Source organism: Lissotriton helveticus, chromosome 6, assembly GCF_964261635.1.
Source record: "Lissotriton helveticus chromosome 6, aLisHel1.1, whole genome shotgun sequence".
NCBI classification, from domain to species: Eukaryota; Metazoa; Chordata; class Amphibia; order Caudata; family Salamandridae; genus Lissotriton; species Lissotriton helveticus.
This window is the reverse complement of record NC_136067.1, coordinates 1424729887-1424757607: the sequence shown is the minus strand read 5'-3', so window position 1 is coordinate 1424757607 and position 27721 is coordinate 1424729887. Positions and strand designations below refer to the sequence as shown.

The window sequence follows — 27721 nt, the reverse complement described above, 5'->3', positions numbered from 1 at the left end:
CCATGTTGTATCTTTGCACCATGGGACGTAAGGAACCCACGTTCACGCCACAATTTCCCAAAACTGTGAGCCACACCAAAGGCATATTGGCTGTCAGTGTACACATTCACTCGCTTTCCTTTTGCCAACACACATGCTCTAGTAAGCGCAATCAACTCTGCAGCTTGCGCAGAATTGTGGGAAACGCGTGCAGTCTCTACAATGGTGTGTAATGTCGTTACAGCATATGCTGTAGTCGTATCACCATTCGGCAACTTGAAACATGAACCATCAACCCATAAAGTATCATTGCATTCGGAAAGGGGAGTGTCCTGTAAGTCTACTCTCCCTTTTGTCTCTTCTTCTGTCCTGAAACAGCAGTCATGTTTGTCAATCTTGTCTGTCTCTGTCGGGATGGGTAATAACGTAGCAGGGTTGAGTGTATCACACCTCTTTATGTGGATGTGACTTGCTAACAGGGTAAGTTCGTAACTGGATAGTCGAGCGCTAGTAAGATGTTGTGTCTTTGTCCTATTTAGCAAAATGTCTACTGCATGCGGAACCATGACGATCAAAGTGTTATTCATGACTAATCCAGCAGACTGTCGAATGCAGACAGCTGCTGCGGCGGTTGCTCTTAGACAACTTGGTAGTGCCTTAGCCACTGGATCCAGAGTTGCCGAAAAATACGCACATGGGCGCTGTTTGTCCCCAAAGTGTTGCGTTAAGACTGATAATGCACAACCTTCTTTTTCGTGGACATACAATGTAAAAGGCTTACTGTAGTTGGGGTTTCCCAACACAGGAGCCGAACACAATGCATCACGCAACTCGTGGAAACTCGTCTGACAATCTTCAGACCAAGGCATAGGATTAGGCGTGTCTTTGCGGAGTAGTGACAGTAAGGGTTTGGCTAGTAGTGAGAAATTCGGTATCCATTGTCTACAGTACGATGTAATGCCCAAAAAGGCTCGAACTTCTCTCTGTGTCCTTGGGGCACTTAGTTCTGTAATTGCCTGTATTCTTTCTGGTGTCAGTCTCCTTCCCTCCTTCGACAAGATGTGACCTAGGTAGGTTACTTCTTGTCGGCAAAATTGTAGCTTTGAAAGGGAGACTTTGTGCTTCATGTCACATAAGTGACGCAATAATAACAACGTGGCTTGTTTGCAAATCTCCTCAGTGTCTGCGGCGATCAGTATATCGTCCACGTACTGGATCAAAGTTGACCCATCTGGCAGCACTATTGTGTCTAGTTGTGTTTTCAGTGCCTGACTGAATATAGATGGGCTTTCGCAGTAGCCTTGAGGAGCGCATTTGAAGCGGAAGCTTCGTCCTCCTAAATTGAAGCCGAAAAGGTCTCTACTCTCTTCGGCGATCGGGATGCTGAAGAAAGCGTTCTTCAGGTCAATCACCGAGAACCAGTCTGCTGAAGCTGGAACCATTGTCAATAAAGCAGTAATGTCGGGGACGACTAGAAACTGTGGGATAACTACCTTATTTACCTCTCTGAGGTCAATCACAAACCTATACACAGGGGGCTGTGAAGGATCAGTACGTTTTAAGACCGGTAAAACTGGACTGTTACAAACGTTCCCTGTTGTTTCTTCGATAACATCTTTATCGATCAAATCATAAATGATCGTTAATAATGCCTTCTCGCATTCGTTAGGTATTTTGTATTGGGGAATACGTGGCAATCCGACGTTGGCTTTCAAAGTTATGACATACGGTGCTATCTCCAAACGACCTACGTCATTGGAACCATTAGCCCACAGTATATCGGGAAGTGATGACAATTCGGTTGGAATACCTTCTTTTGACAAGTACATTGGAGAAATGACTTTTTTCCCTAAGGTAAGTTGTACTCCCGAGGGAGAACAGTACAAAGTCGCATACAACCTCTTTAGCAAATCCAATCCTAACAAATTTTCACCGCAACCTGTTGTAAGAATGAGGGGTGCTTCTAATTCACAGGGGCCAATAAAAAGGGACATAGGACTAGAGATCGGGTTTCTAACAGGGGCGCCAGAGAAGCCTACTGAGACATTTATTTCGCCAGACAAAGGTGCGCCAGGAAGTTTTGAGTGCATAATAGAACTTTTTGTAGCACCAGTATCCAGCAGAAATGGCTCTGACACTCCTGAGGTAATTACCTCGACATAAGGTCCATCCTGATCTACTGGAACTGAAACAACTCCCTCTCTTTGTCCATGGCTGTCCTAGCAATCATTACCCTCATTGTCGTGTTCGGTGTAGTAGTCGTCAGCATAGTACTGAGCTGACCTAGACGATGCGTTATTCTGTTGATCAAAGCTATTCATGGATTTCTGAGGCGGAAAAGAAATTATATTCTGAGTGAAATTTCCACGGCCTCTACCTCTAGGGGCATGCTGAACACCTCTTCCCCTTACACCTTGAGCACCGTTTAAACGTCGCGCAAGAGCCGGACAATTACCTTTAAAATGACCTTCTTCTTTGCAATACGCACATTGATTCGGGCCATATGTAGGACGCTGATGGGAAAGCTCGTTTCCTTGTGCGTCTCTAGAATACTGCGAATTCTGTTGATAATTGGGCTGGCTAACCATACGGGGCGGATAGGCCTGTTGGAGAAGAACTTTAGTTTTTAAATCTTTCGTCTTTTTGTCTGCTTTGTCTAGCTCGTCTTTACGCCTATTTTCATAGTACTGGGCTGTTGCTAAAATCTGCGCTGACGTAGAGACAGCCCAAGCACTCTCTGAATCTTTTAGTTTAGCACACAGTTCAGGAAGCAAATTGTGTACAAATTTGTCTACAAACAATCTTTGGCCACCCTCGGTAGCCATATCCTGACCACTATGGTCAGTGAAAGTTTCCTCAAATCTTGTGAAAAAGTCAGACACATTCTCGTCTTTCTTTTGCTTGCACGCGGATAGCTTGTCCCAGTTCACGCGTACTTCAGGCATAATGGTCTTCATGTACGCAATAATTCTACCAGGAAGTTCAGCTATTAACGGCTCAGGCTTGAAACCACCGACTTGTCTAGCATCTGTAGTCGCAATGTTCGCCCACGAGTCACCTAATTCTTGGTCATGATCTGTATGACGTATCTTACTCCATAAAGGATGTGGAACAACGTTCCCAAACAACATGTCTATATCCGCTAAATTCATTATACATGAGCTTGCAGTTTGGGACAACTCCTTATAATACCCAGTCGGGTTTTTACGGGGATCGGGTAGTGTCTGTTTGAGTGCTAAAACTTCTGATCTTTTCCAGGGGACATGTACCCATACACGCTGGAAATGAGGCAGAACCGGTGGAACTGCAGTTGCGTCACCTTCCCTCCAGACCGGAGGAACCTCTCTCATCGGGTACTGTCTCGCCCTTTTCCTGCTAGATGTACCACTGTCAGAGGATGACCCAGAATTACCACCCGTACTTCGATGTGATAATAATATCTCAACTGCTTTTTCAACGTCCGGACCAACTATCATACCCTCCCCAAATTTAAATCGCACACTACACAACTCTTGCTGGTTGCTCTTCTGACCATTATCTTCCAAATCCTCACACAGAAAAACACACATCTGCTCAAAGACGTATCTTTGCGTTGGTTCATCCCATTGATGGAAAACGTTCAAGACAGACTCTACATCATATCTTGCTGTGTCAATAGCCCAATTCCGTGCTAGCTTACTCAATGATTCTCTTTCCTGATAATCGGGCATTTGGCTTCGCAATTGTCTTCGTTCCGTGTTAGGGGTCGTTTTAGGCGACCGAAAAAGTGGTGAAGGAAAGTTAGTAACGATACTGGCCATTTTATGCCAGACGGAAGGTGAAAGTGGAGGAATAACTGGTGGTAGAATAGAGTCACGCAAAGTAGAAACAGAAATATTCGTAGAACGAGTATCAGAGAGACTAGAAGGTGCGCTAGGCGAAATTTTAGAAGGAACAGTAGGAGAAATAGATGTGATCGGTGAGCCTTGAGGAGGCTGTGCCAGAGAAACAGGAGCCAGCTGAAGAACAGCTGGTAGGTGCTGTAAAGGAGCCTGTATAACAGCTACCAGAGGTGCAACGAAAGGTTGCGGAGGTGCTGTGGCATTTTGTGCATAGGGTGGTGGCGAATTTAATAAGTGGGACATTAATGGATCTTTCTCGGATCCTTTCTGTTGACCTTGTCCCATATTTGGCAGCATCGGGTAACATTTATCTATCGCTAATTTCTTGCTCCTAAGCATCTGTTCGCTTTCCTGCTCTTCCTCGTTATCTCTGTATGCAACGGCAGCTTGTACCATCGACATACCTCTTTTATTCTTTTTTGCTAATCTTATTTCTTTCTGTTTGGCTTCTTTGCGCCATAGGCGGAAAGAGTCAAACATCGCCAGTCGGGCTTTCTTATTGAACAGTTTGACCTCTAGGTTATCTAAAACTTCTGAGTCGAAACTACCATATTGGGGCCATTTTAAAACACCATCCTTGCGGGTGTATTTTATCCATACTTCGTTATATGTTATAGGACCTACGCCGTGCCTTACATAGAGCTCATACGTTGGAGTTCCAATTGGAGGAACCGGACAGGAATCCTCCAATCGGGAGTCCTTACTACAACCAAGACAAAACAAGTTTCCAAGTCTGCTAAAACTAGGCATCTTCGCTCACTAGTCTAGCTTCAAACTTCAAAGGATTATCTATTACGATATTTCTCGTGAATACACGAGTCCTTCGGCTTTGGGGCTTGCAAGTACCAAATCAAGTCGTATCTCAAGGATACCAAAAACTAAGGACAAACTAAGGACTGGGAGACGCTCCACTTATACTTAACTGAAGTATTTGAAGATCTGTGACATCGCTAGAAGACTCGTCTATCGTTTCGCTCTACCAAGGATCACTGGGTCCAAAACAAGGCGATAGTCAGGGCAGCAGTCCTTCGTAGCCGTCGGGACGCGGGGAACCTCGCAGCAAAGACCTTCGGAACCACGTCGACATACAGGGGTCGCTGAAGTGGCTGGCCGTCCTCCGGAATTTTCACACGAAGCTCCTCACGAACATCTGGCTTGGACCGTCACCGCTTGATATCGCCCCGAGTTGGGCGCCAACTGAGGTAACGGGTTTTTAGGAACCCGCTGGTGTCAGGGGATAACACCCGAAGACCTCTGAGTTCTCCCTTGTTCCGGACCACAGAAACACGGAGTCTTCTAGTCGCAGTCAAAGATCAAGTTTTATTGGTAGCTACCAAGTAACACGTGTCCCAGAAGTACACCACACGGAGAGTAGGTTCTAGGGAGACTGTTCGTTTTTACAGAACCAGCCGTCTCCTTATATACAAAATATATAGCTGCAAGCAAGAATTCCTAAGTTTATGATATGGCTATACACATATTTCTACAATAATACAAAGAGCGAAGTCATGAAAGCAAGCCCATACTTTAGATGTCCAGTTTGTTGATAGATTACCCAGTTAGGCCTGGAACTCCCATCAGATATCGGTGAAACCTCAATAAAGAAAGGTACAACCCAGTCATAAAACTGGCCATAAACAAAGAACGTGGACAGGTGCATGTTTGCAGAAAGCATGGTCTGTATGTAGTGAATGGTTTGTGGAATGTTATGCGTAGATGCTATCGCATTCGGCCACTGGGCGAGGAGCTGCCTAAACAGCTTTGGCCGAAGACAGTGGAGTCAGTTGGGACAGGTCAGGGGAAAGTCACGAAAGGTGGACGTGTCTATTTGGATCCAGCTCGACCTTTAATTGACTTATCATGAGGGCAAGATGCAAGATGGATGCCGTTCACAAAATGGAGTTTTAAGGGATGGGGCGGAAACTGTGATTTAGGGGTGTTGGCAACCCTCGATTGTAACGCGAATACACAGAAATGATGTCCCAATCATTATCGGTTCATAGACACCAAAATCGTCTTGGTACGTTGAGATTTTGTGACACGGGTATTGAACCTCGATGTCGGGAAAACAACAGGGTCCGGATTTTGAGAACCACACTCCCCCGCTAAGAAACAACGCAAGGAGAGGTTCGTGGATGCTCCCTCTCATCCTAATTTATTGACCTTTGATCCTACTGCGATTGTCCATCCAAACTCTTCCTCATGGCTTCCCTCTACTGAGGTTGCTGACTATGTACGATCCCACTTGCGTCAACCTTTTGATAAAGATGTCAGAGCGCGTTTGCGTTCGGAATGCCCACTTCCTGATTTGGCAGACAAGGAGGCAGATACTCCAGAAGTGGATCCTTCCATGCTTACATAGCTAAAGAAATACACTAAAGATCCAAAGAAAGGTATAGTGCATGGAAGTCCTGCCAGGATAAGTTACTCGATTTGACCGCCCCCTAACAAAACCTTGGATTTGGGTTTCAAATCAAAAGCTTCAGGGCAGATAATAAATCATGATGATTTAATTGGATGGGCTCAACGTGCCGTATGTCTATTGGGCAATGCCAACTGTGCCATGTCCAGTGAACGCCGCCGCTCTAGTCTATTGAAACTCGACCCTAAATTGGCGGAGTTCTCTTCCTCTGAGTCAGGCCCTTTGGCACAGGGCCTTCGATTTGGTCAACCTTTTTTGAAAGAGTTGACAAAATTTGTCGCTACCTTCAGTGGCCTTGACAAGGCACAAGGTTCCTTAAAGCGGGCTTTTCGTCCGGTTTTTGGACGGGCCGGACAACATCGGGGGTGGTCGTTTGGCTGAGATTACCAACAAGGCACCCAGCGAGGCTATAATTTACAACGGAGAAGTACCAGTACTCCAATTCTTCCACCAACTTCTATCCCACACGTGGATCCCGCAACTACAACAAAAAGGGACTCAATGGTGGTAACCAAGGAGGTCAACATGATGCCAATGCTTCAGGTGAGCCAAATTCCTTTCTCAGAGGTTCAAATAGGGGGGCAGGATCCATTTTTTTCTCCACAAATCGCAAGAGATCTTGCAGGATGCGTGGATCCTGGATTCGGTGCAGGGTTACAAAATAGAGTTTTTTCATTCCCCCTCGCAAAATCTTTCCCCACGTCCGATGGTTTTTTCCGATCAGGATCAGGTATTCATCTCCAGCGAGATCGAGTCACTGCTGCAAAAAGGGGCCATAGTGCGGACGGTTTGTCATCCCCAAGGTTTTGTCAGCAAGTCTTCCTAGTTCAGAAGAAGGGGGGGTGGATCCAGGCTTGTTTTCAATTTTAGGGAGTTCAATGGATGGGTTGTATATCGTCACTTCAACATGGAGGGGAACCATCTTCTTCGCGATCTCCTTCAGGAAGGAGACTGGATGGTCTGCCTGGATCTGAAAGATGCTCATCTGTCAGTGCCCATTTACAAACCTCATCGTAGTCCTTCCTTTCGGCCTCTCATCAGCACCTTGGGGCTTCACGAAACTTCTGAGGCCTGTGGTCAAGTTTCTTCGTGCCAGAGGCGCTCGCCTCATCATTTATCTAGACGACATTCTCATCATGGGTCAGTGTCCTCGTCTGGTATTACAACATCCGGCTTGGACCATAGATCTAATACAGAATCTGGGATTCTTAGTCAACCCTCAGAAGTCTGAGTTGATGCCCTCTCAGTCTGTAGAGTTTCTGGGCTTTCTAGTCAATTCGCTCACTTGTCAACTCCCCTTACCCACTCAGAAGATCAGATCGATCAAGAGAGAGTTGAGGTTGATTTTGAACAGGCAGACTGTGTCCTTGAGGTCTGTAGCCCGGGTTGTCGGGTTGTTAGCTTCTTCTATACAAGCGATGCCCTTTATTACCGAACACTTCAACGGCTCAAGATACGTAATCTCCAGAAAGGCCTCAAGTATTCCGATCAAATTCCTCTCTCAGAGGAGGCGAGGTGGGAGATGTTGTGGTGGCTGGAACATATGGAGTCGTGGAACGGTCCAGCCCTGTTCGGCAACACTCCGGAGGTGGTGATCGAATCCGATGCCAGTCGGTGGGGTTGGGTAGCCCGGTGCGGTCAAATATCCACAGGCGGCTGTTGGTCTCCAGAGAAACTGACTCTCCACATAAATTGCCTGAAACTCTGGCGGGTTCCTTTGCGATTCGGTGCCTCTCGCCCCATCAGACACATTTTTGCATTCTTCTCCACATGGACAACGTGTCCGTGGTTCGTTATGTGAAAAAGTTGGGCGGGACCCGGTCCCGACTTCTAGCAGAGATTGCAAAAGACTTTTGGCACTTTTGCCTTCAGAACAAACTGTTTGTTGTGGCAGAGTACCTTCCAGGGTGCAGCAACCAGGTTGCAGATTGGAATTCCCATTATCTACGGGATCTCAGCGACTGGAGGCTTCACCCTCGAGTATTCCGATTATTACCAGGATGTGAAGCTCTTGTCAGATCGATCTGTTTGCCCCCAGACTCAACAAACAAATTCCAGTGTTCTTCAGCTGGTATCCGGATCCGGAGGCTCTAGCCACGGATGCTTTTCTGCAGGTGTGGCCTCCAGCGCTTTGCTATGCCTTCCCTCCGTTTGTAATGATTCCAAGGGTCCTGGCCCGAGCCAAATGTTATCAGGCGGAATTGATTCTGATCAATCCTCTTTGGAGGGCTCAAGCTTGGTTCCCTGTACTTCTGGAGATGTTATGTGCGGTTCCAATCCTTCTTCCCCAGCGGTGGAATCTGTTGTTAGATCCTCTCCAATCTCCGCATCCGTTGATAACATCAGATCAACTCATGCAGGTCACTTGGCGAATTTCAGGGATCGCTGGAATGTCCCAGGCCTTTCGAGAGACGCTACCAGATTTATCAGCTAAGCTTGGTCGCCCAACACACACAAGTGTTATGCTACAGCATGGAAACGTTGGTGTGATTGGTGCTCTCAATGGGAGGTGGATAAGTATGGGCGAATTTTCCGGATCTGCGGTCCGCGAATTTCGCAAACAAATCTGCGAATTTGTAGATTTTCCCGTGAACTCGTGTTTTTTTTGCGATTTGCACTGGGGTACTTTACACTGGCTAATCCACTAAGTGCTACCTCGTTGGGTAAATGTATAGTGCTTTTCCTACACTGCAGCTGCGTAAAGGGCCAGATGATTTGTCTCCAGTGACCATGTGTGCCACCGCGCCAAAACACGCAGAGGTTCCTTGAGTGAGCTGTCCACCATAGTGGGGAAAGGGCGGGAAGATGTTTCATACCGCTAGTGTGTCGTGCGGGGCCAAACGGGCGGGGCTTTTATGCGTGTTCACATGCCTCTTGTGTATAAAGGGTGAGAGAGCGAGCAGGGCAGCAGATGAGGAGAAAGCAGCCTCCTGGTCACAGGAACTACACGGGGTTGCCCTCAAGTATTACAGCTAATTTTCGATGGCAGATATAGGGTTAAAGCACACTTGCCCAGCCTCGACCGTGTTCACTAATGTTTTGGGCTGATTAAAACGTTACTGAATTTGAGCTTCAACTCGGGCACCTGCTTTATTTATATCTGTAAGTGCTTCCTGTTGAGGTTTAATTTTTGTGACAGGAGCCTCGTGCCAGAATGAATCCTGCCCTGCATAGTTATCCATGAAGATGCCACCGTTTTGTGCAATACCTCTACTCAACTGGAGTACTTTCTACTGGATAATCAGTAAGTGCTACCTCGTTGGGTAAATGTATAGTGCTTTTCCTACACTGCAGCTGCGTAAAGGACCAGAGGATTTGCCTCCAGTGACAGTGTGTGCTTGTAACTTTGATCCCTTGAGTGAGCTGGCCATAAAAAAAAAAAAAATCCGCCCGAGCGAATTTTGCGGCAATTTCGCGAGATTCGCGAAATTTACGAAAATCTGCAAATTTCGTAAGCGGAACGGATTTTTGGCCCATGCTCAATCCCGCTACAACAGATGTCTCCTTGGTAGTGAACTTCCTTGCGTCCTTAGCTGCTTCAGGCCTTGCTTATCGCACTGTCAATATTTTTCGGTCAACCATCTCGGCGGGTCACGTGGCCGTTGAGGGCAAACCTCTTGGTGAGCATCCTTCGTTATGTAAATTACTCAGAGGTATCCGATTGGTAAACCCACCCTGTTCTAAATATTCTGAGCTTTGGGATGTCTCCATTGTCCTATGTCTATGGGACTCCTGGCCTATAAATCAAGGTTTGGCTCGTAAACAACTTTCTGCCAAACTCGCTATGCTGCTTTGTCTAGTATCCTGTAAACGAGTTTCTGATATTCGCGCTCTTGATCTAGCGGGTCGCAGATTCTCTCCGGAAGGTGTTACTTTTTCGATCACTAAGATGCACTAAATGTAACACCTCTTCTGTCACTTATCCTGCATTTCCTGGCAATCCAAAATTGTATGGGGTATAATGTATCCGAGATTATGAGGTGAGTACTGCAGGTTTTCGTCAAGAAATGGCGGGTCAATTGTTGATTGCTTTGCAGAGGCCTTTTCGCCCACTGACCCCAGCTACACTAGCAAGATGGGTGCGCTGGCTCATGGGCGAAGCAGGCATTGACTTTTCCAGATTTGGTGCTCATTCTGCTCGTGGTGCTATGGAATCCAAGGCCTTTTCTGTGGGAGTCAGTTTATTGGACATTATGAAGGCAGCTGATTGGTCCTCTGACTCTACATTTAAGACATTTTATTACAAACCTATTGTCAATGTTGCATCTGTTGTGGTGGCGCAGCTTTAAACAAGCATAATCGGAGCCTCCGGTCCTGACATAGAATTCAAAATTTGCAAACATACGTGACAAGAATTTTCAATTCTATTAAGGACACGGAGGTGAGGAATATCCTACCCATAATTCAGTACTGTGATGTCTGATTTGATTTTTTTTTATATACTGCAATGTATCCTTCAGCTATTTCTTACCCTTCCCTTATGCTATTTTTCTTTCTGGGAGAGTGGTATTACGGCTTTATCTTTACATTTCAGGTTCTGATCTCAAGTAAAGTTTTCTGTCGTTCACCTCTGAAGAGGATATTCATGGTCTGCTTGAGGATGCGGTTTCGTTGAAGCTGACTTCAAGTCTTCCTTGTTGCCTGTTGGCCTGTGGATTTCTTTAAGAATGGATTTTCTTTCCAGTTGTTGCCAGATATCAGACTGTGTAGTTCTTGGACTTAACTGTTATTTCACACAAAGAAAGAGGATGTAGTATTCTCTTATGCTCCTTATATAGGGGCCTACTCTATGGTTACCATGTGATACCCACTGGGGTTTATGGGTATTGCAGTGAGTACTTTGTTTTTTACCTTTCTGATTGGCTGCTGAGAATTTTCAGTAAAGAAAATTGAGAAGCATAATCCTCGCCTCCGTGTCCTTAATAAAATTGAAAATTCTTGTCACAAATGTTTGCAAATTTTTAATTGTCTAGCAACCTCAGGGACAGAGGAAGACTGTTTAATGCACTGGGACCCAGGTAGGCAAAGGATCTCCCGCCCATCCCAAGACTGTTACATCGAGGAACCTTTGCCATATGGGGTGAGGAAGAGCGAAGAGTGCAGGCAGGGACGTAAGGAGTGATTCTCTCCTTAAGATAGGCAGGACCCGACCCGTTCAGAGATTTATGCATTAATACCATGGCTTTAAATATCACCCTCTGTTTCATGGGAAGCCAGTGGAGGGCCCTTAAGTGCGGAGTCATGTGGGATCTCGAGGGGAGAGAAAGTCTAGCTGCAGTATTCTGCACTACCTGGAGTTGGTTAAAGAGATAGTCGGGAAGGCCCAGGAACAGTGCATTACTGTAGTCCAGTCTGGATGTAATCAGAGCCTGTATCACCTTTCTACCCGCTGCCTCGGAGAGAAGAGAATAGGGAGAAACTATTTGCAAGCATTCCTCCCCTCACCTTTTGTGTGTCTTATCTATCCTACAACAAGTTAGAAATGACCAATGATTAACCCCTGAGTGCAGTGAAATTAACATTTATGTCCTCGGCTGTGGCGTTGGTGTGAAAAGGACGCAACCATTATGTCAGCGGCACACCACCGCCTAATCCCTCTGCTGTAAACTGCAGAGGGCTTTCCTTTTTTTTGATTTTGCCTCGGGCGGGGAAGAGCTTCCCCAAACACCTGAGGTATTGTTTTTTACAATGTAATAATGATCGCATGTATGGCGCAATGACGTCATTACATTGAAACTGAAACGAGACGGTCGGCTCATTTCAGTTTCACTGTTTCGGTTCTCACGGAGCTATTGCAGCCCCATAACCACCGAAACACACGGTAGAGGTATCGTTAGAAAGGGAAGAATTTCCTAGTGGATCCCTGCTTAGGGATTGTCGCAGGAGACCGATCCCCAAGCAAGGACCACCACTAGACATCAAGGAGGGGGGAGTGGCTCCTTGGGGGAAGGGCCTTTGCAACCCCCAAATTCCCCCACATCCATTTGGGAGGAGGGAGCCAGAAAGCAAACTAGACACCAGGGATTTTTTGATTTTTTTAGTACCTAGCGGTGGGGGCTGCCCTAAATGGGTAGTATTATGCCCCCACTCCTCCCAAAACATTGCCACCGTCTTTCTACACCCGCCCGGGGAGCAGATTGGGCAATAGTCCCCAATCTGCCCCTCCCCGGGGGGGTGCAGAAAACCCATTAGTCACCAGGGAATTTTTTTTCTTTTTATAAAAGAGGGGTGGGGCCGCGCACAGTGGGGATGCCACAAAAGGGACAATCTTTCTGCCCAACCGGGAGGCAGATGGAATTATTACCCCCGATCTGCCCCCGGGGGGGAGGGTCACAAAGCCCACTAGACACCAGAGATAAAAACATTTTAGTACTTAGGGGTGGGGGCTGCCCTAAATGAGCACTATAATGCCCCAACCCTCCCACAAATTTCCAGTCTTTCTACCCCCCCTGAGGTGCAGATGGGGGCAATAGCCCCCGAAAGCCAACAAGGCAGCAGGGATGATTGTTTATTTTTATAAAAGTGGCGTGGGGGTTGCCCACTATGGGCGATGCCAATACCCCCTCCTAAAAAAATTGCCATAATCTTTCTACCCCCTTTTTCTTTTATGAACACATTTTGCCTGCTTGGGGCAGATCAGCAATATTTTTAGGCACATCAGCTCCCAGGGGGGTGGGAGGGGCGGGGGGGGAAGAAAACCACTAGACATTAGCGAACGTTGCTGTGTTTGTGTGTGAACTGGAGTTCGGCTGAAGGTCTGTGTTTACTGGCGTCTGTCTGGCTGTGTGTGAACATGCACTATGCTGGCGGTGTGTGTGGACTTGTGCTTAGCTGGCAGTATTTGTGGACTAGTGCTTGGCCGGCAGTGTGCATAGACTGTTACTTGGCTGGCGATGTGCGTGTACTGTCGCTTGCCTGGTGATATGTGTGGGTGGTGCTTGGATGGCAGTGTGCGTAAATGGCACATGGCTGGTGGTGTCCAAAAGGGCAGGGCTTTTTTCATACGTTTTAGGCTAGTACTGCTTTGGGCAGCCACTAAAATGAGGTATCATTTTTATGGGAAATGAGTGCCGGCGCAGTGCTCTCACAACCTTGCCACACAGAAATGTGAGGAAAATTGTACTTTTTAGCTAAATTTGAGGTTTGCAGGGGAATCTGGGTAAGAAAATGTTGAGATATGCACACATCCCTGGACTCCCCCGGTTGTCTCGGTTTCAGAAATGTCTGGGTTTGGTAGGTTTCCCTAGATGACCACTGAGCCCCGGACCAATTACACATGTGCCCCCTATCGAAGACAAAACAACCTGTTTTTGCAAGGGAGGCACCGGGCTCAGCAGCCATCCAGGGAAACCTATCAAACCCAGACATTTCTGTAAAGTAGACATCTAGGGAGGTGTGGCTTGCATGGATCCCCAATGTTTAACCCACAATCCTCTGCAAACCTACATTGTAGCTAAAAACAAATCATGTTTCTCTCACAGGTCTGTGTGGGAAAGTTGTGGAATCACCGGACCCACACAAATTACCCACCACCCAGCATTCCCACAGGTCTCCCGATTAAAATACTACCGCACTTGTGTGGGTGGGCCAAGTGACTGTGACAGGGCAGGGCCCAATACGTTTTGTGAAAGCATCAACATTGTTGAATACAAAAATACTTAGGTTTGGAAGGAGGTCACCTGCGCTTTTGGTCCCGGGCTCTGCGGCCATTTAGGGAAACCTACCAATCCCAGACATTTCTGAAAACTAGACAGTTCAGGAAGTTCAGGCAGGTATGATTTGCGTGTTTCCCCCAACGTTTTCTTACCCAGAATCACCTGCAAACTTCAAATTTAGCTATAGAAATCACATTTTCCTCACGTTTCTGTGTGGGAAAGTTGTGGGATCAATGGGGCACACAAATTTTCTACCCCCCAGCATTTCGCCAGGTCACCCGATGAAAAGGAAGGGGCCAAACCATATTGTGGGGACATCAGAATGATCTATCGAAAAACGACCTGGTTTTGGAGGGGGGGGGAGAGATCCTGCGTTTTTGGTCCTGCAGCCATCTAGGAGAACCTTCCAAATCTAGACATTTTTTAAAACTAGACACCCGGGGGAGTTCAGGTAGATGTGGCTTCCCCTGCAAACCTCAAATTTTGCTAAAACAATTATGAATAGAATATTAGGTTTAAAAAACAGAATTGACTAGAATAGCAAAATAAGAAAAAAGAAAAAATACATACAGGTTAAGTATTCCTCTGGGATGTTGCTGGGCCTCAGACGAGCTGCAGGGCCATAAATTAGAGTAATATCGTCCACACTGTCGAGGTACGAGCTCAAATAGGCTATTTTTGTGCAGCTACCCTGTTCCATTCCTGTAAAAGCAAAAAACAATCTTCAAACCATGGAAGCATTAGTACAGTGTACATACAGTAGGTGCTGATTTATTTTTGAAATAGTGGTTTACCATATTATATTACTTCAACCAACTATCTTGTAACCAGCGTCAGTACTTGCCAATGTAGAAAATACTTCAAAATAACACTAAATCAAGGTGGGAGAACAATACACTCGTTCATAAAACAACAGAGTTCCCTGAGTCCAGTTCAACAAAACTCCAATCCGAGTACAGGCAAAATAATTTCCATGTCTCCCTATACTCCTAAACGCTTACCAAATTTTAGCACCAACCTATAATTGTTCAGAGACTGAGGGCCATATGTATCAAGGTACCAATTAGCGATTCTGTAATAGCGATTTTTAAAAAAAAGCTATTTCAGAATCGCTAATTGATATGTATCAAGAAAATTGCAATTTTTTTGCGATTTCTTGATATTCCTTAATTGCGAATTTGCAAATTGAGAATTCGCAATTAAGGAATACTTTCCCATTCATTTCTATGGGCCAGGAGGCCCATAGGAATGAATGAGAAGTTATTCTCAATTTGCGATTCTCAATTTGCTAATCGCAAATTGAGAATAATTTCAAGGGTGCAGGGGTGTCCAAAGGACACCCTGTTGCACCCCTGAAATATGCATGGGTGCACATGTGGCGCACATACATGCCCTAAGGGCATGTATGCAAATTGAGAATTCGCAATTAAGGAATACTTTCCCATTCATTTCTATGGGCCAGGAGGCCCATAGGAATGAATGAGAAGTTATTCTCAATTTGCGATTCGCAATTTGCTAATCGCAAATTGAGAATAATTTCAAGGGTGCAGGGGTGTCCAAAGGACACCCTGTTGCACCCCTGAAATATGCATGGGTGCACATGTGGCGCACATACATGCCCTAAGGGCATGTATGTGCGGCACATGGCACTTTGAAAAATGCAAAAATTTGCATTTTTCAAGGAATTCGCAACTTACCACCAACTAGAAGTTGGTGATAATTTGCGATTCCTTAAGGCCATTTAGCAAATTTTTTGGGCTTCTTACATTGCATTTAAGGAATCGCAAAATTTGCGATTCCTTAAATGCAATAGCAAAATAAGGATTGCAAATTTTGCGATTCCTTATTTTGCATGCAGATTTGGGTGATACATACCATTTTGCGAAAATGCGTTGGCAAACGCCGAAATTCTGTGAATTTCGGCGTTTGCGAATACATTTGGGCATGATACATATGGCCCTGAGTGAGCTATTTAACTGTTGAAAATGCCCCCACTGTGATTACTCCACTAGGTTTACCTTTTCTCTGGTCTTCATTTCTAATTTCATTCAATGATTTACCCTCTTTCAGTGTACACTGTGTAGTGAATCTGAAATGTATTAAAAGGACAAACTTATCAATTTGTCATAATCGTGAGGGGCACTGAGGGGCTGTGCCTACTTGATTTCTGACCGGTCACAGTTACCTCTGCATTTCATTCATACTTCTATGTTTCATTCTACTATTTATTTCCATGAGTTTCACTACTTTGCTGTTATTGTCTATTCACTGCGCTGGAAATAAGACCATATGTAACTGGCAGACAGGGGTTAGGGGGAATAGGAAGGTTCTGTGTGTTTGTATAAAACTATTCCTAAGGAATGATTTGATGTTAGTCTACACTGAAAGGAGAACTTTTAGAACTGTGCCTAAACATGAAGGGAACTGATTTTTTACTGTGAGCAAAGCACAGAATGTGGATTTGGAAGGTTTTGGAGAACAAAAATTGCTCATGAAGAGTCACTGTCGCCAGCCCGTTATGCGATTAATCACGTTAGGCTTAGGAGGAACACATTTCCGCTCACTCTTTAAAACTTATCTTGTGTAGACCTACACAACTGGTAGAATTATAAACAGTCTTAATTGGGGGCCATTTGATTTATTTCCTTTTCCCCATTAATAATACTGGGTTTAAGGAACACCCTTGCTCTTTCTGTCAGCTCAGCAACACTGATTTCTGAAGATTAGTGCATGCATCCCAAGGAACAGAAGCTAGTATCCCCCCCCCTTAACAATCTTGATGGAACGATCTGTATCATTTCATGGTATCACACACAGGAATAACCCATGCACCAACATAGCAGAGCATGAGCCACTTCTTGCTTCTATCAGTGACTGTTCAAGAATCCACTCTGGAGATAATTCTGCTCTATTAGCATCAAATGGTGCTATGAGATAATTCACAAACATTTTGATAAGAGGGAAGGCAATTCCCCTCCTGGTCTGTAAGCTTTTCCACTGCTTGTAAGATCTCCCTTGTCTGTTTGCAAACCATACTGGAGTGCCCCCAGAGTGCAAAGATCTATCACTATGGAGTTTATTTCTTATTTCCTAGAAACATACATTTCTTTTCCTCTCATTAGGCATCTGGCCAGTTTCTAAGACATAAACAAGCCTGGAAAGGTATCCTGAGCCTTGGTGGGTAAACTCTCGGAGATGATCAGTGCCCCAGATAGGGAATGCATATGCCTGTAGAATTCCCATACCTTGGGGTTCAGAAGTTACTCTGTGCAGTAAACCCAATCTATAATGCAGCACTCTAAAAAGGAGATTACCTACTGTGCATTTTTCCCAAGGTATATTTGAAAAGAATGCTGAAATTTACCAAGAAAAAACAAAGGGGTTGCAATTTCTCCTTGCAGACTTTTCTCAAGGACTCTGAATTCTGATATGTGCTGTTATATGACTTACCAAGCATCAGATTTCTACTCAAGACTTCATCAGTGCCCTTGTAGATAATCAGAGAGTCCTGATCAGTTTGTTCTGGTTCTTTTATAGATAAATGTACTGATTAGCAAATCTGACCAGAGCAACCGCAGGCATTTGTCTAGCCAATGTGCATCACCAGCAGGGCTGCAATGATAGTTTTTAGTACTGGGTCATTCAAAGTCCCATTAGTAATTGTTAGGGGATGTTAATTTAAATTTGTAAAAATACCTGTTCACAGGAGTTTATCATCGCTCTACAAATGAAAATGTAAAAACAAAAATTATTGGTCTCGGGGAGCATCCGTTCACAAAATGAATACTCATGTTTTATGCATTTTTACAGATTTTAAAACATTCAATTCTCTTTTGCAGTAAAGTGTGAGCTTATTGCAAAACTCTCACTGCTCCACAAAAGGTTAACTGAAATCTGGGGACAGCTATATTAAACTACATGGTAAATCCAGAGGAGAAGGAGATGTGACCAAAGCCCACATGCCTTCCACTACTTCCGAATATAGGCAGTGGGTCACCATCAATGGGCAGAGGGTTGGGGCTTAAAGGGACATAGGAGCCAGCATTATTAGGGTATGGTGTCATCTGGGGCCGCATTACAGACAAGGCGCATTTTCATTGTTTGCACTGTGTGCACTTTTTAAATGGTGCACCCGGTGCATACAATGAAAATGCGTTCTATTATGATGAATGCACTGCTCCAAGGGAAGCTGCAAACTCACGCTGTCCTTGGGGCAGCACATTCAGTGAAAAAACAGAGCGACTGCTTTATAGCTGGTCCGTCTTTTCACAGTGCAGGCGGCAACAAGCACTTACAGGGGATTTGAGACCCCTTTGCAGGCGGGTGCACTCAGTGACCGGGGCTCTCTCTGTAATACGGCCCCTGGTGTCCTCAGAGCAGGTGATACTCAATAAATACCAACAGGTTATAGAAGCAGAGAACCGTGAGAGTCACTACCCATGGCCATGGTTCCCTTTGAGTGAGGGGGGTTCCTCCAATTCTCTTAAGGTAGTTGTGAGCCTTGCCACGTTTGTTGATTGTGTGCTAGGAAATGACCTACAGCATACTACCTGGAAGGAAGTGGAGCTCATGTCACACATGAAGATGTTGGAGTTACCTGAGCGGTCTATATGACCACATGGTCCAAGGCAGCCCAGGAGGGGAGTGCAAGAAGCCTGCAGCCTGGAAGAATGGCCCAGGCACCTGCCAAGAAAGAGAAGGGCATGTGCTTTGGAAGTCAGCCCCCAAAACTCCCTCATTACAGGTGTATAGGGCACTAGAGGAGGCCGACTCCGAGCCTACCAAGGAGGAAATTGCTTCCCTATGAGACCTATCGGAGCTTACTGGGTGGCAAGTTGAGAGGGGGCCCTCCAGGGTGGAGATGTGCAAAGCACCGAAGGAGTGCCCACCTCTAGATGGCATGAGACCACAGGCCAAAGCCCAGCAGCTGGTGAGTCTTCCGGCGATCCCCTCATTTACTGTGAGAATGACCTCCTTTACAGTGAGCCTAATGCACCTATACATGGAGCAACACATGCATTGGTGGCACCCCTGTGTTACAGGCCCTTCCCACTGGGTCTGGCTCACAAGATACCCATGGCAGGACAAGACCTCTGCAGGCTTGTATCCTACTTTTATTGATCACGTTTAAACAAATACTTAGATACATTCTGCAGGACATGCCCCAATTGGCAGGCTAGTGGGAAAACTGGGAAAAAGCTGAAGACTACCCTGAATCCCTTACTTGCTTTTGGCCCACTCTTTAAAAGAGTGGGCATCTAGATTGTCAGACCCTTGGACCCCAAGAGGGCCCTTGGCAACAGATGTATCCGGGGTTTTGGGGGACCACGCCACTAGGTACCCAGAGTCCATTTGTCTAAGGACTGTGACTGCACTTAGAGTGGCTAGGGGCCAGTTGGGTATAGTTGGGTTCCCCAAGGAAGCGGTGTCTGACAAGGGCACCAACTTCATGCCAGCATACATGAAGTCCATGTGGGTAGAGTGTGGGGTAATCTACAAGCTCTCCACACCCTCCCATGCCCAATTCCATGGGGTTGTTCAAGGTTTAACAAGACCCAGAATTAAATGATTAAGGGCCTGCCTGAGCCCATGAGGCTTAAGTGGGACATTCTCTTACCATGCCTGCTCTTTGCCTAAAGGGAGATGCCACTTAAGTGAGCTTAGTTCAGCCCTTTTAAACTAATTTATGGCCAACCTGTTAGGGGACCTCTTAGTCTTGTTATGAAGGGGGGGGGGGGGGGGGGTAGCAAGTTCTCAAGAAACCCCTTTAGGATGTGGTTAGTTACATGCTAACGTTCTGCAACCAAATGCAAAAGTTCTAAACAAAGACAATGAGAAGCTAGAAGACAGCCAGAAGGTCATGAACATCTGGTATGACTAGAAGGCCACTCTTCTAGAGTTGCAGCCTAGCAAGAAAGTGTGGTTAATGGAGTCAAAGGAGCCCCGGCCCTACAAGACCATTTGACCGGGCATATGAGAGGAAAGGGGAGTCCACCGAGCTCGTGGACCTCAAGAACCCCAAGAACTCCCCAAGGGTACTCCACTACACATCAGACGCCTCAAGCCACACTATGAAAGGCCTGAGATAAACATGCTGTTGGTGAGGGATGATGAGGTAGAGGAGGAGAGTGTTCAGCAGAAGGTGCCAACCTCTCTCTGACCCCAGAACAGCTGAGGGACTGTCACCAGTTGTTGGACAGCTGGCCTCCCTGTTCTCCCTCACCACTGGGTGTACATACATGTGTACCCATGCCATAGACACTGGTGACAATACCCCTGTCAAAAACAGTACCTACAGACTGTCAGATAAGGAGAGAGAAAGTATTAAGGAAGAAGTCTCCAAGATGCTGGAGTTGAGCACTCCAGTAGTCTCTGGTCCAGATCGGTAGCACTATTTCCCAAGGCCACCTCACCTGGAACCACCCCAGAACTCAGGTTCTGTATGGACTAAAGGGGGCTCAACTCCTTCGCGAAGATTGATGCCCATCCTATCCACTGAGCTGATGAGCTCATAGACCAGTTAGGGTCTGCCTAGTTCCTGAGTACTTTTGACCTCACTTGAGGATACAGGCAGATTGCCATAATGGAGGGATCGAAAAAGAGACATCAGCATTCTCTACTCCAGAGTGCCACTTCCACTTTAAGGTAATACCCTTTGGACTTCAGGGTGCCAGTACCAGTGGTTGGTGAATCGGGTCCTGGCTGAGAGGAAGGCCTTCAGTGCTGCTTACGTGGATGACATAGTTGTCTTCAATAGCAGCTAGGAGGACCACCTGTTTTACCTCTAGGAAGTGCTTCACACTCTGCAACAGGCATGCCTGACTATCAAGGCCAGCAGATGCTAAATAGAGCAGGGTTCTGTGATGTACTTGGGCGCCTTGTGGCCAGGGAAAAGCTGTAGCCTCTCCAGGCCAAAATAGAAAAAGTCCTGGCCTGCGACACCCCCAAAACTGACTATTACAGGAGGTTCCTCAAGGGCCACCGTCATTGCCCCCTTGACTGAGCTGACTTCGAAGAAGCAGCATAAGAAGATGATTTGGATAGAGGTCTACCAGGCAGCCTTTGACACATTGAAACAGGCCATCTTTACAGCACCTGAATCAAGGTCCTTAACATTTCTCAGGAATTCATTGCGCAAACTGATGCCTCTGAGCATGTCATAGGAGCTGTGTTGTCATAGTTAAATGAGGAGGGCCTAGACCAACCGGTAGCTTTTCAAGGAACAGAGAAGGAGTGCTATTGAGAGGGAATCCTTGCTGTGGGTTGGGCACTAAAGTACTTGAGAAGGAGTAGTTTCTTACCTGTAACTCCAGTTCTCTTGTAGGGGTAATTCCGTGATAGTCATAATCATGTGAATAGTCCCGCCCATGTGCGTGGACCCCGGAGCACCACATTAGATATATCTTCTTAAGTTATCATCTTCTTCCTTTCTTCAGGAAGGTCTGCATAGAAACTTAGGAGATAAAAAGACAATAATGCAGCCTAACTAGGCTACACTGGCCATTACTTCATAATGAAGTGAAAAAAGATAGCCAGTTACCTTTCAAATTTAGGAATTTTACTGAGTTTCAACACATAGTAAAACTCCCCTTCACAAAATTCCTTTTTTCATAATAGAAATGAAAGGGTTGGACAGAAAAGCCCCCATAGGCTGCCATTATGTGTCTGCAAATGGGTACCGTGCCTTTAAGAGTCTCCAGAGACCCCCGGTATCCCATGATGCACAGGCAGTTACTTTCAGTTCTTTTTGAAGGTGTAAAGAAGCAATGCCTGCTGAGACCTGGGTATGTCTGTTTCTGCCACCGGGGAAGCGGGTGGGTTGCTTAGGACTACCACGGAAATACCCCTACAAGAGAACTTGTGTTACAGGTAAGAAACTACTCCTCTTGTAGGGGATTTCTGTGTATAGTCAATTATGTGAATAGACTAGCAAGCCCATCCCAAAACAACTCCCCAGCGGTGGAAGAAAGAGTAAGATACAGGAGGCCATGGAGCCCAGGAGAGAAAATACCTTCCTCACCGTCGGGGATAACATGGTCATGAGAGCCTGAGCCTTCCGAAGGATCGATGAGCGTCTCTCCTCTGAAGGCCACACGTTTGCCGTGCATGCATCGATGGTGGCTCCCAGGTACTGTAGACATTGGACAGGAGTCGAGACAAACTTCGTGAGGTTGATGTGGAGGCTCAAACGAAGGAGGAGAATGGAAGTCTGATTGAAATGCAGCTGTGCTTCCTGAGACGTAGCTGCCTTGATCAGCCAGTCGTCTGTATATGGGTAGACAAACACCTTGTTCTTCCTTAGATGTGCAGCAACTATGGCTATGCACTTAGAAAATGTCCGGGGCGCTGACGTCAGGCCGAAGAGAACCACAGAGTATTGATAGTGGTTGTTGCCTACGGTGAATGGCAGGAACTTGCGATGCTTCCTCGCTATGGGCACATGAAAATATGCTTCTTGCACATCTATTGCACATAGCCAGTCTCCCTGATGAAGTTGAGGGTAGATTTGATGCAAGGATAACATCCAAAACATTTCTCTGAAAACCCATTTGTTTGCCTGTCGCAAGTCGAGGATGGGTCTGCACTCGTTCTTGTCTTTTTTGCGGACTAGAAAGAACGGAGACTACAGTCCTGCTCCTCTCTATCCAAGAGGAACCGGTTCTATCGCCCTTCTCTGTAAGAGGATGTTGGCCTCTCTCTGTAACTCGCATAGCATGTAGCGTGAGCGAGTTGGAGAATCAACGGAGGAGGGCTTGTGAAATGTAGCGAGTATCAACTGCGAACAATATTCAGCACCCAATTGTCCCGAGTTATTTTCTGCCACTCTACCAGATACTCTTGAATGTTTCCCCCACCAGAGTGAGTAACAGAAGAGGGTGAAGGAACCCTTCAGGGCTTGGAACCAGCAGGGGCCTTGTTCCATTGTACAGACTGCTGGTTGGAAAGTTCTTGCGACTGGCGTTTGTGAAACGACTGAAAAGACAGCTGAAACTGCTGTTGTTGATTGGACTGACGGCCTTGAGATCGTTGGAACCTCTGGGATCAATAACGCAGTTGGAAGGGGCGGAAGGTTTTTCACTGTTCTTTAAGTTTCTTTAGACCCACAATCTTCAAAGTCTCCATTTCAGTCTTCATGCTGCCCATCTCGTCATCCGTGTGGGAGCCAAAGAGAGTCGTGCCAGAGAATGGGATATTAGAAATGTGGTGTTGCGCCTCCGGCTTCAGTGAGGTAAGACTAAGCCAGGAATGTATCCGGAAAGCAACTCCATGGCAATACCCGTGGGCTGACAGGAGTGAAGTATCCGCTGCAGCGAAAATGATTTATTTTGAAACCATTGGACCCTCGTTCACTATCTCCTGAAAATCTTCCTGCTTGTCCCTGGGCAGGAGGTCCATAAATTGTTGAAGCGACTCCCACAGGGATCTGTCATGCCTGCTCAGCAAGGCAGTAGAGCTGGCCGCCTTCATGGATGTAGCTGTGGTGTTGCAAACTTTTCTCCCCACCGAATCCAGCTTACAGCTTTCCTTATCAGGTGGTACAGTTGAAGTCGGAGCCGTAGCATTTTGTTTCTTTTCCGCCACCACTATGACACAGTCCGGCGTGGGAATTGCAAACACAACAGTGATGGACAGAATGTGGATAAATGTCACACATTCACCCCAGTCCAAAGATCTGGGCCCAAATCCATCGTTTTTCCACTCCACACCACCCTGGGTTAGACAATGGCGATATGCAAATCAGCGCTGACCCTGTGCCCCATGGGAACAGTCCAGTCCGAACTACAAAAGCCATGTCCTTACCAGAACGGAATCAAGCATCCGAGGACCGGCCCGGTTTCGAGGTAACACCTCTCATCAGCCCGGCTAGCTTGACTCCAGTGGTGTGGAGTGCCTGGGACTCACGTCTGAGCATCCCCAGTACACTTAGAGCGGTAATTGCAAACACAACAGTGATGGACAGAATGTGGATCAATGTCACACATTCACCCCAGTCCAAAGATCTGGGCCCAAATCCATCGTTTTTCCACTCCACACCACCCTGGGTTCGACAATGGCGATATGCAAATCAGCGCTGACCCTGTGCCCCATGGGAACAGTCCAGTCCGAACTACAAAAGCCATGTCCTTCCCAGAACGGAATCAAGCATCCGAGGACCGGCCCGGTTTCGAGGTAACACCTCTCATCAGCCCGGGTAGCTTGACTCCAGTGGTGTGGAGTGCCTGGGACTCACGTCTGAGCATCCCCAGTACACTTAGAGCGGTAATTGCAAACACAACAGTGATGGACAGAATGTGGATCAATGTCACACATTCACCCCAGTCCAAAGATCTGGGCCCAAATCCATCGTTTTTCCACTCCACACCACCCTGGGTTAGACAATGGCGATATGCAAATCAGCGCTGACCCTGTGCCCCATGGGAACAGTCCAGTCCGAACTACAAAAGCCATGTCCTTCCCAGAACGGAATCAAGCATCCGAGGACCGGCCCGGTTTCGAGGTAACACCTCTCATCAGCCCGGCTAGCTTGACTCCAGTGGTGTGGAGTGCCTGGGACTCACGTCTGAGCATCCCCAGTACACTTAGAGCGGTAATTGCAAACACAACAGTGATGGACAGAATGTGGATCAATGTCACACATTCACCCCAGTCCAAAGATCTGGGCCCAAATCCATCGTTTTTCCACTCCACACCACCCTGGGTTAGACAATGGCGATATGCAAATCAGCGCTGACCCTGTGCCCCATGGGAACAGTCCAGTTCGAACTACAAAAGCCATGTCCTTCCCAGAAAGGAATCAAGCATCCGAGGACCGGCCCGGTTTCGAGGTAACACCTCTCATCAGCCCGGCTAGCTTGACTCCAGTGGTGTGGAGTGCCTGGGACTCACGTCTGAGCATCCCCAGTACACTTAGAGCGGTAATTGCAAACAACAGTGATGGACAGAATGTGGATCAATGTCACACATTCACCCCAGTCCAAAGATCTGGGCCCAAATCCATCGTTTTTCCACTCCACACCACCCTGGGTTAGACAATGGCGATATGCAAATCAGCGCTGACCCTGTGCCCCATGGGAACAGTCCAGTCCGAACTACAAAAGCCATGTCCTTCCCAGAACGGAATCAAGCATCCGAGGACCGGCCCGGTTTCGAGGTAACACCTCTCATCAGCCCGGCTAGCTTGACTCCAGTGGTGTGGAGTGCCTGGGACTCACGTATGAGCATCCCCAGTACACTTAGAGAGGTAATTGCAAACACAACAGTGATGGACAGAATGTGGATCAATGTCACACATTCACCCCAGTCCAAAGATCTGGGCCCAAATCCATCGTTTTTCCACTCCACACCACCCTGGGTTAGACAATGGCGATATGCAAATCAGCGCTGACCCTGTGCCCCATGGGAACAGTCCAGTCCGAACTACAAAAGCCATGTCCTTCCCAGAACGGAATCAAGCATCCAAGGACCGGCCCGGTTTCAGTCCGGCGTGGGGTCCAGTCGGAGGAAGGCAGGCTCCAAATCAGGTGGGCGATATTTCTTCTGTAGCCTGGAGGGTTCAGATCTTATAGAAGATGGTGTCAAGAACAGTTCCATTGCCGGTTCCACTAAACCAGGCACCAACGGAAGCAATGGACAAGATGTTTGTCTCTGCTTGAGAGTTTCAAATATAACTGAAGTCAACGGAACAGGAATAGACAAGGGAATGCCCCTCTGACCAGAGCCTCCTGAAAGGTAGAGATATCAGCAACAGGAGACACTCATTGGGGAGGGGAATCCGTTAGAGTAGGCGAGTACCTCCCCATACTCATGGAAGACATCCCTGGTATGCCAGGAACAAGATCTCTTGTGGCGATGGCGATGAGATCGCGTGGAAGACCGGCGGTGTCTACGGGAACAATGTTTTGGCCGAGACCGTCTCGTTGGTCTTCGAGGCTCTGCAGGACGCGTGGGCTGAGGAGCTGTGGGCCCAGGCTGAGGCAGAGGAGGAGGCAGAGGAGGAGGCAGCAGTGTCACTGGCAGGGCCACCAGTTGACGAGGAGCATGAGGCGTCCTTGAGGATGAATAGGTACGCGAGTACTCCGAATCTGGAGAAGAGACCAGCCGCCTCCATTTTCGAGCTGGATGTGAAGAAGGAGCCTTGGGATCAACGTCAAACTGCCCCCTCGACGTCGATCTACTGCTCGATGGCGAATGGCGTCATCGTCTGGATCGTGAACACCCTGTCGGCTTATTACAGAGCGAGTCCAAGAACGGTACCTCGACGTAGAACGTCAGTGATGACTCCTCGACCTTCTCTTTGACTTCAACCTTATTCTTGACGTCAACCTTCTCGTAGATGTCGACAGTGCTCGGCGGTGATGATCGACGACGATAATGTCTCGACGGCGATTGGCATTGAGTCAACGTTGAACACGGGGACACCCGCAACGGCGATCTCGTCTGAGACCTCGCCGTTCTTATTCTCGATGTGGAGCGCCGACGTCGCTTCGACCCAGAGCCCTGAGTCGACGGAGAGCATATAGTCGTCATACCTGCTGTCCTGGTTGTCGTCTTCGACGTCGATCGGGACCGGCGTCGTTTTTCCACCGCTTTTCGACTGGGGAGCCCCCAGAGGTCGAAGCATGGGTCTTGGTGGAGGCCTTACCCTCTCTTTGCCCAGAGGCTGTAGATGCTGCCTTCTGCCTTTGTTGCTCCAACCCTTGCAGCCGAATTTTCTCCCTGTCAAGCAGGGTGCGCCTAGAAAAGGTCTTGCAAATACAGCAGGTGTCAGGGACATGAGAGACAGGCAGACACAGAATACAGGCTCTGTGTGCATCAGACTTGACCTTCTTCCTACCACTGTCAGGACACTTGTCAAACAAACAAAGAAGGCATTTTGACAAGAAAACTGTAAAAATTCTGCCAAAAAAGGACCGCAGAAGGTAGATACAGGCCAAAGACGTCGAGTGAAGTAGCAAATATCCAAATACTGAAGCAAAATTTTGAAGGGAATTCCAAAAAAGGCAGAGCTCTATGCTCCAGGGTCCTGCTAGCAGGAGCCGGAAAAAAGAACTGAAAGTAGCTGCCTCTGGCTGTGCATCATGGGATACCAGGGGTCTCTGGAGACTCTTAAAGGCACGGTACCCATTTGCAGACACATAATGGCAGCCTATGAGGGGCTTCTCTGTCCAACCCTTTCATCTCTATCATGAAAAAAGGAGTTTTGTGAAGGAGAGTTTTCTGCATACTGAAACTCAGTAAAATTGCTAAATTTAAAAGTTAACTGGCTATCTTTTTTCACTTCAAGATGAATCAATAGCCTCGTTAGTTTGGCTGCATTATTGTCTTTTTATCTCTTCAGTGTCTATGCAGGCCTTCCTGAAAAAAGTCAGAAGATGACAACTTAAGAAGATATATCTTTTGAAGTGCTCCGGGGGCCACGCACATAGGCGGGACTATTCACATGATTATGACTATACACGGAAATCCCCTACAAGAGAACTTACCTGTTTGGGACTCACTTTCAGGTTCAGACAGACCACATGCCCCTCTGATGGCTAATGTAAATGAGGGGTGAGAATCCCAAACTATTGAGGTAGTCCATCCATAGGGAATTAACTATGGTGAAACACCAACCTAGGTATGACCACTCCAATGCTGATTGTCTGACCAGGTTCCTTCACCGTAGTGATGAGAACATCCAGTAGGTTGGGTACTTCTCCTCACTTAGGAATGGATGGAGACTTGTATTAGAACTGTCAGCCTTAGGGTGGTTTATCCCAAAATGTTTTGCCTTCATCCTTCCT

At 46.9% G+C, this 27721-nt stretch overlaps 1 protein-coding gene across 1 annotated transcript in view; it reads right to left on the bottom strand.

Moving 5' to 3' along the window:
- Positions 1-27721, bottom strand: part of ENPP1 (ectonucleotide pyrophosphatase/phosphodiesterase 1) — a 739100-nt gene that overhangs the window by 232240 nt on the left and 479139 nt on the right. Inside the window, exon 13 of the mRNA XM_078649218.1 lies at positions 14508-14639. Within this exon, the coding sequence (XP_078505344.1) occupies positions 14508-14639 (132 nt within the window). The remainder of the gene's footprint in view (positions 1-14507; positions 14640-27721) is intronic.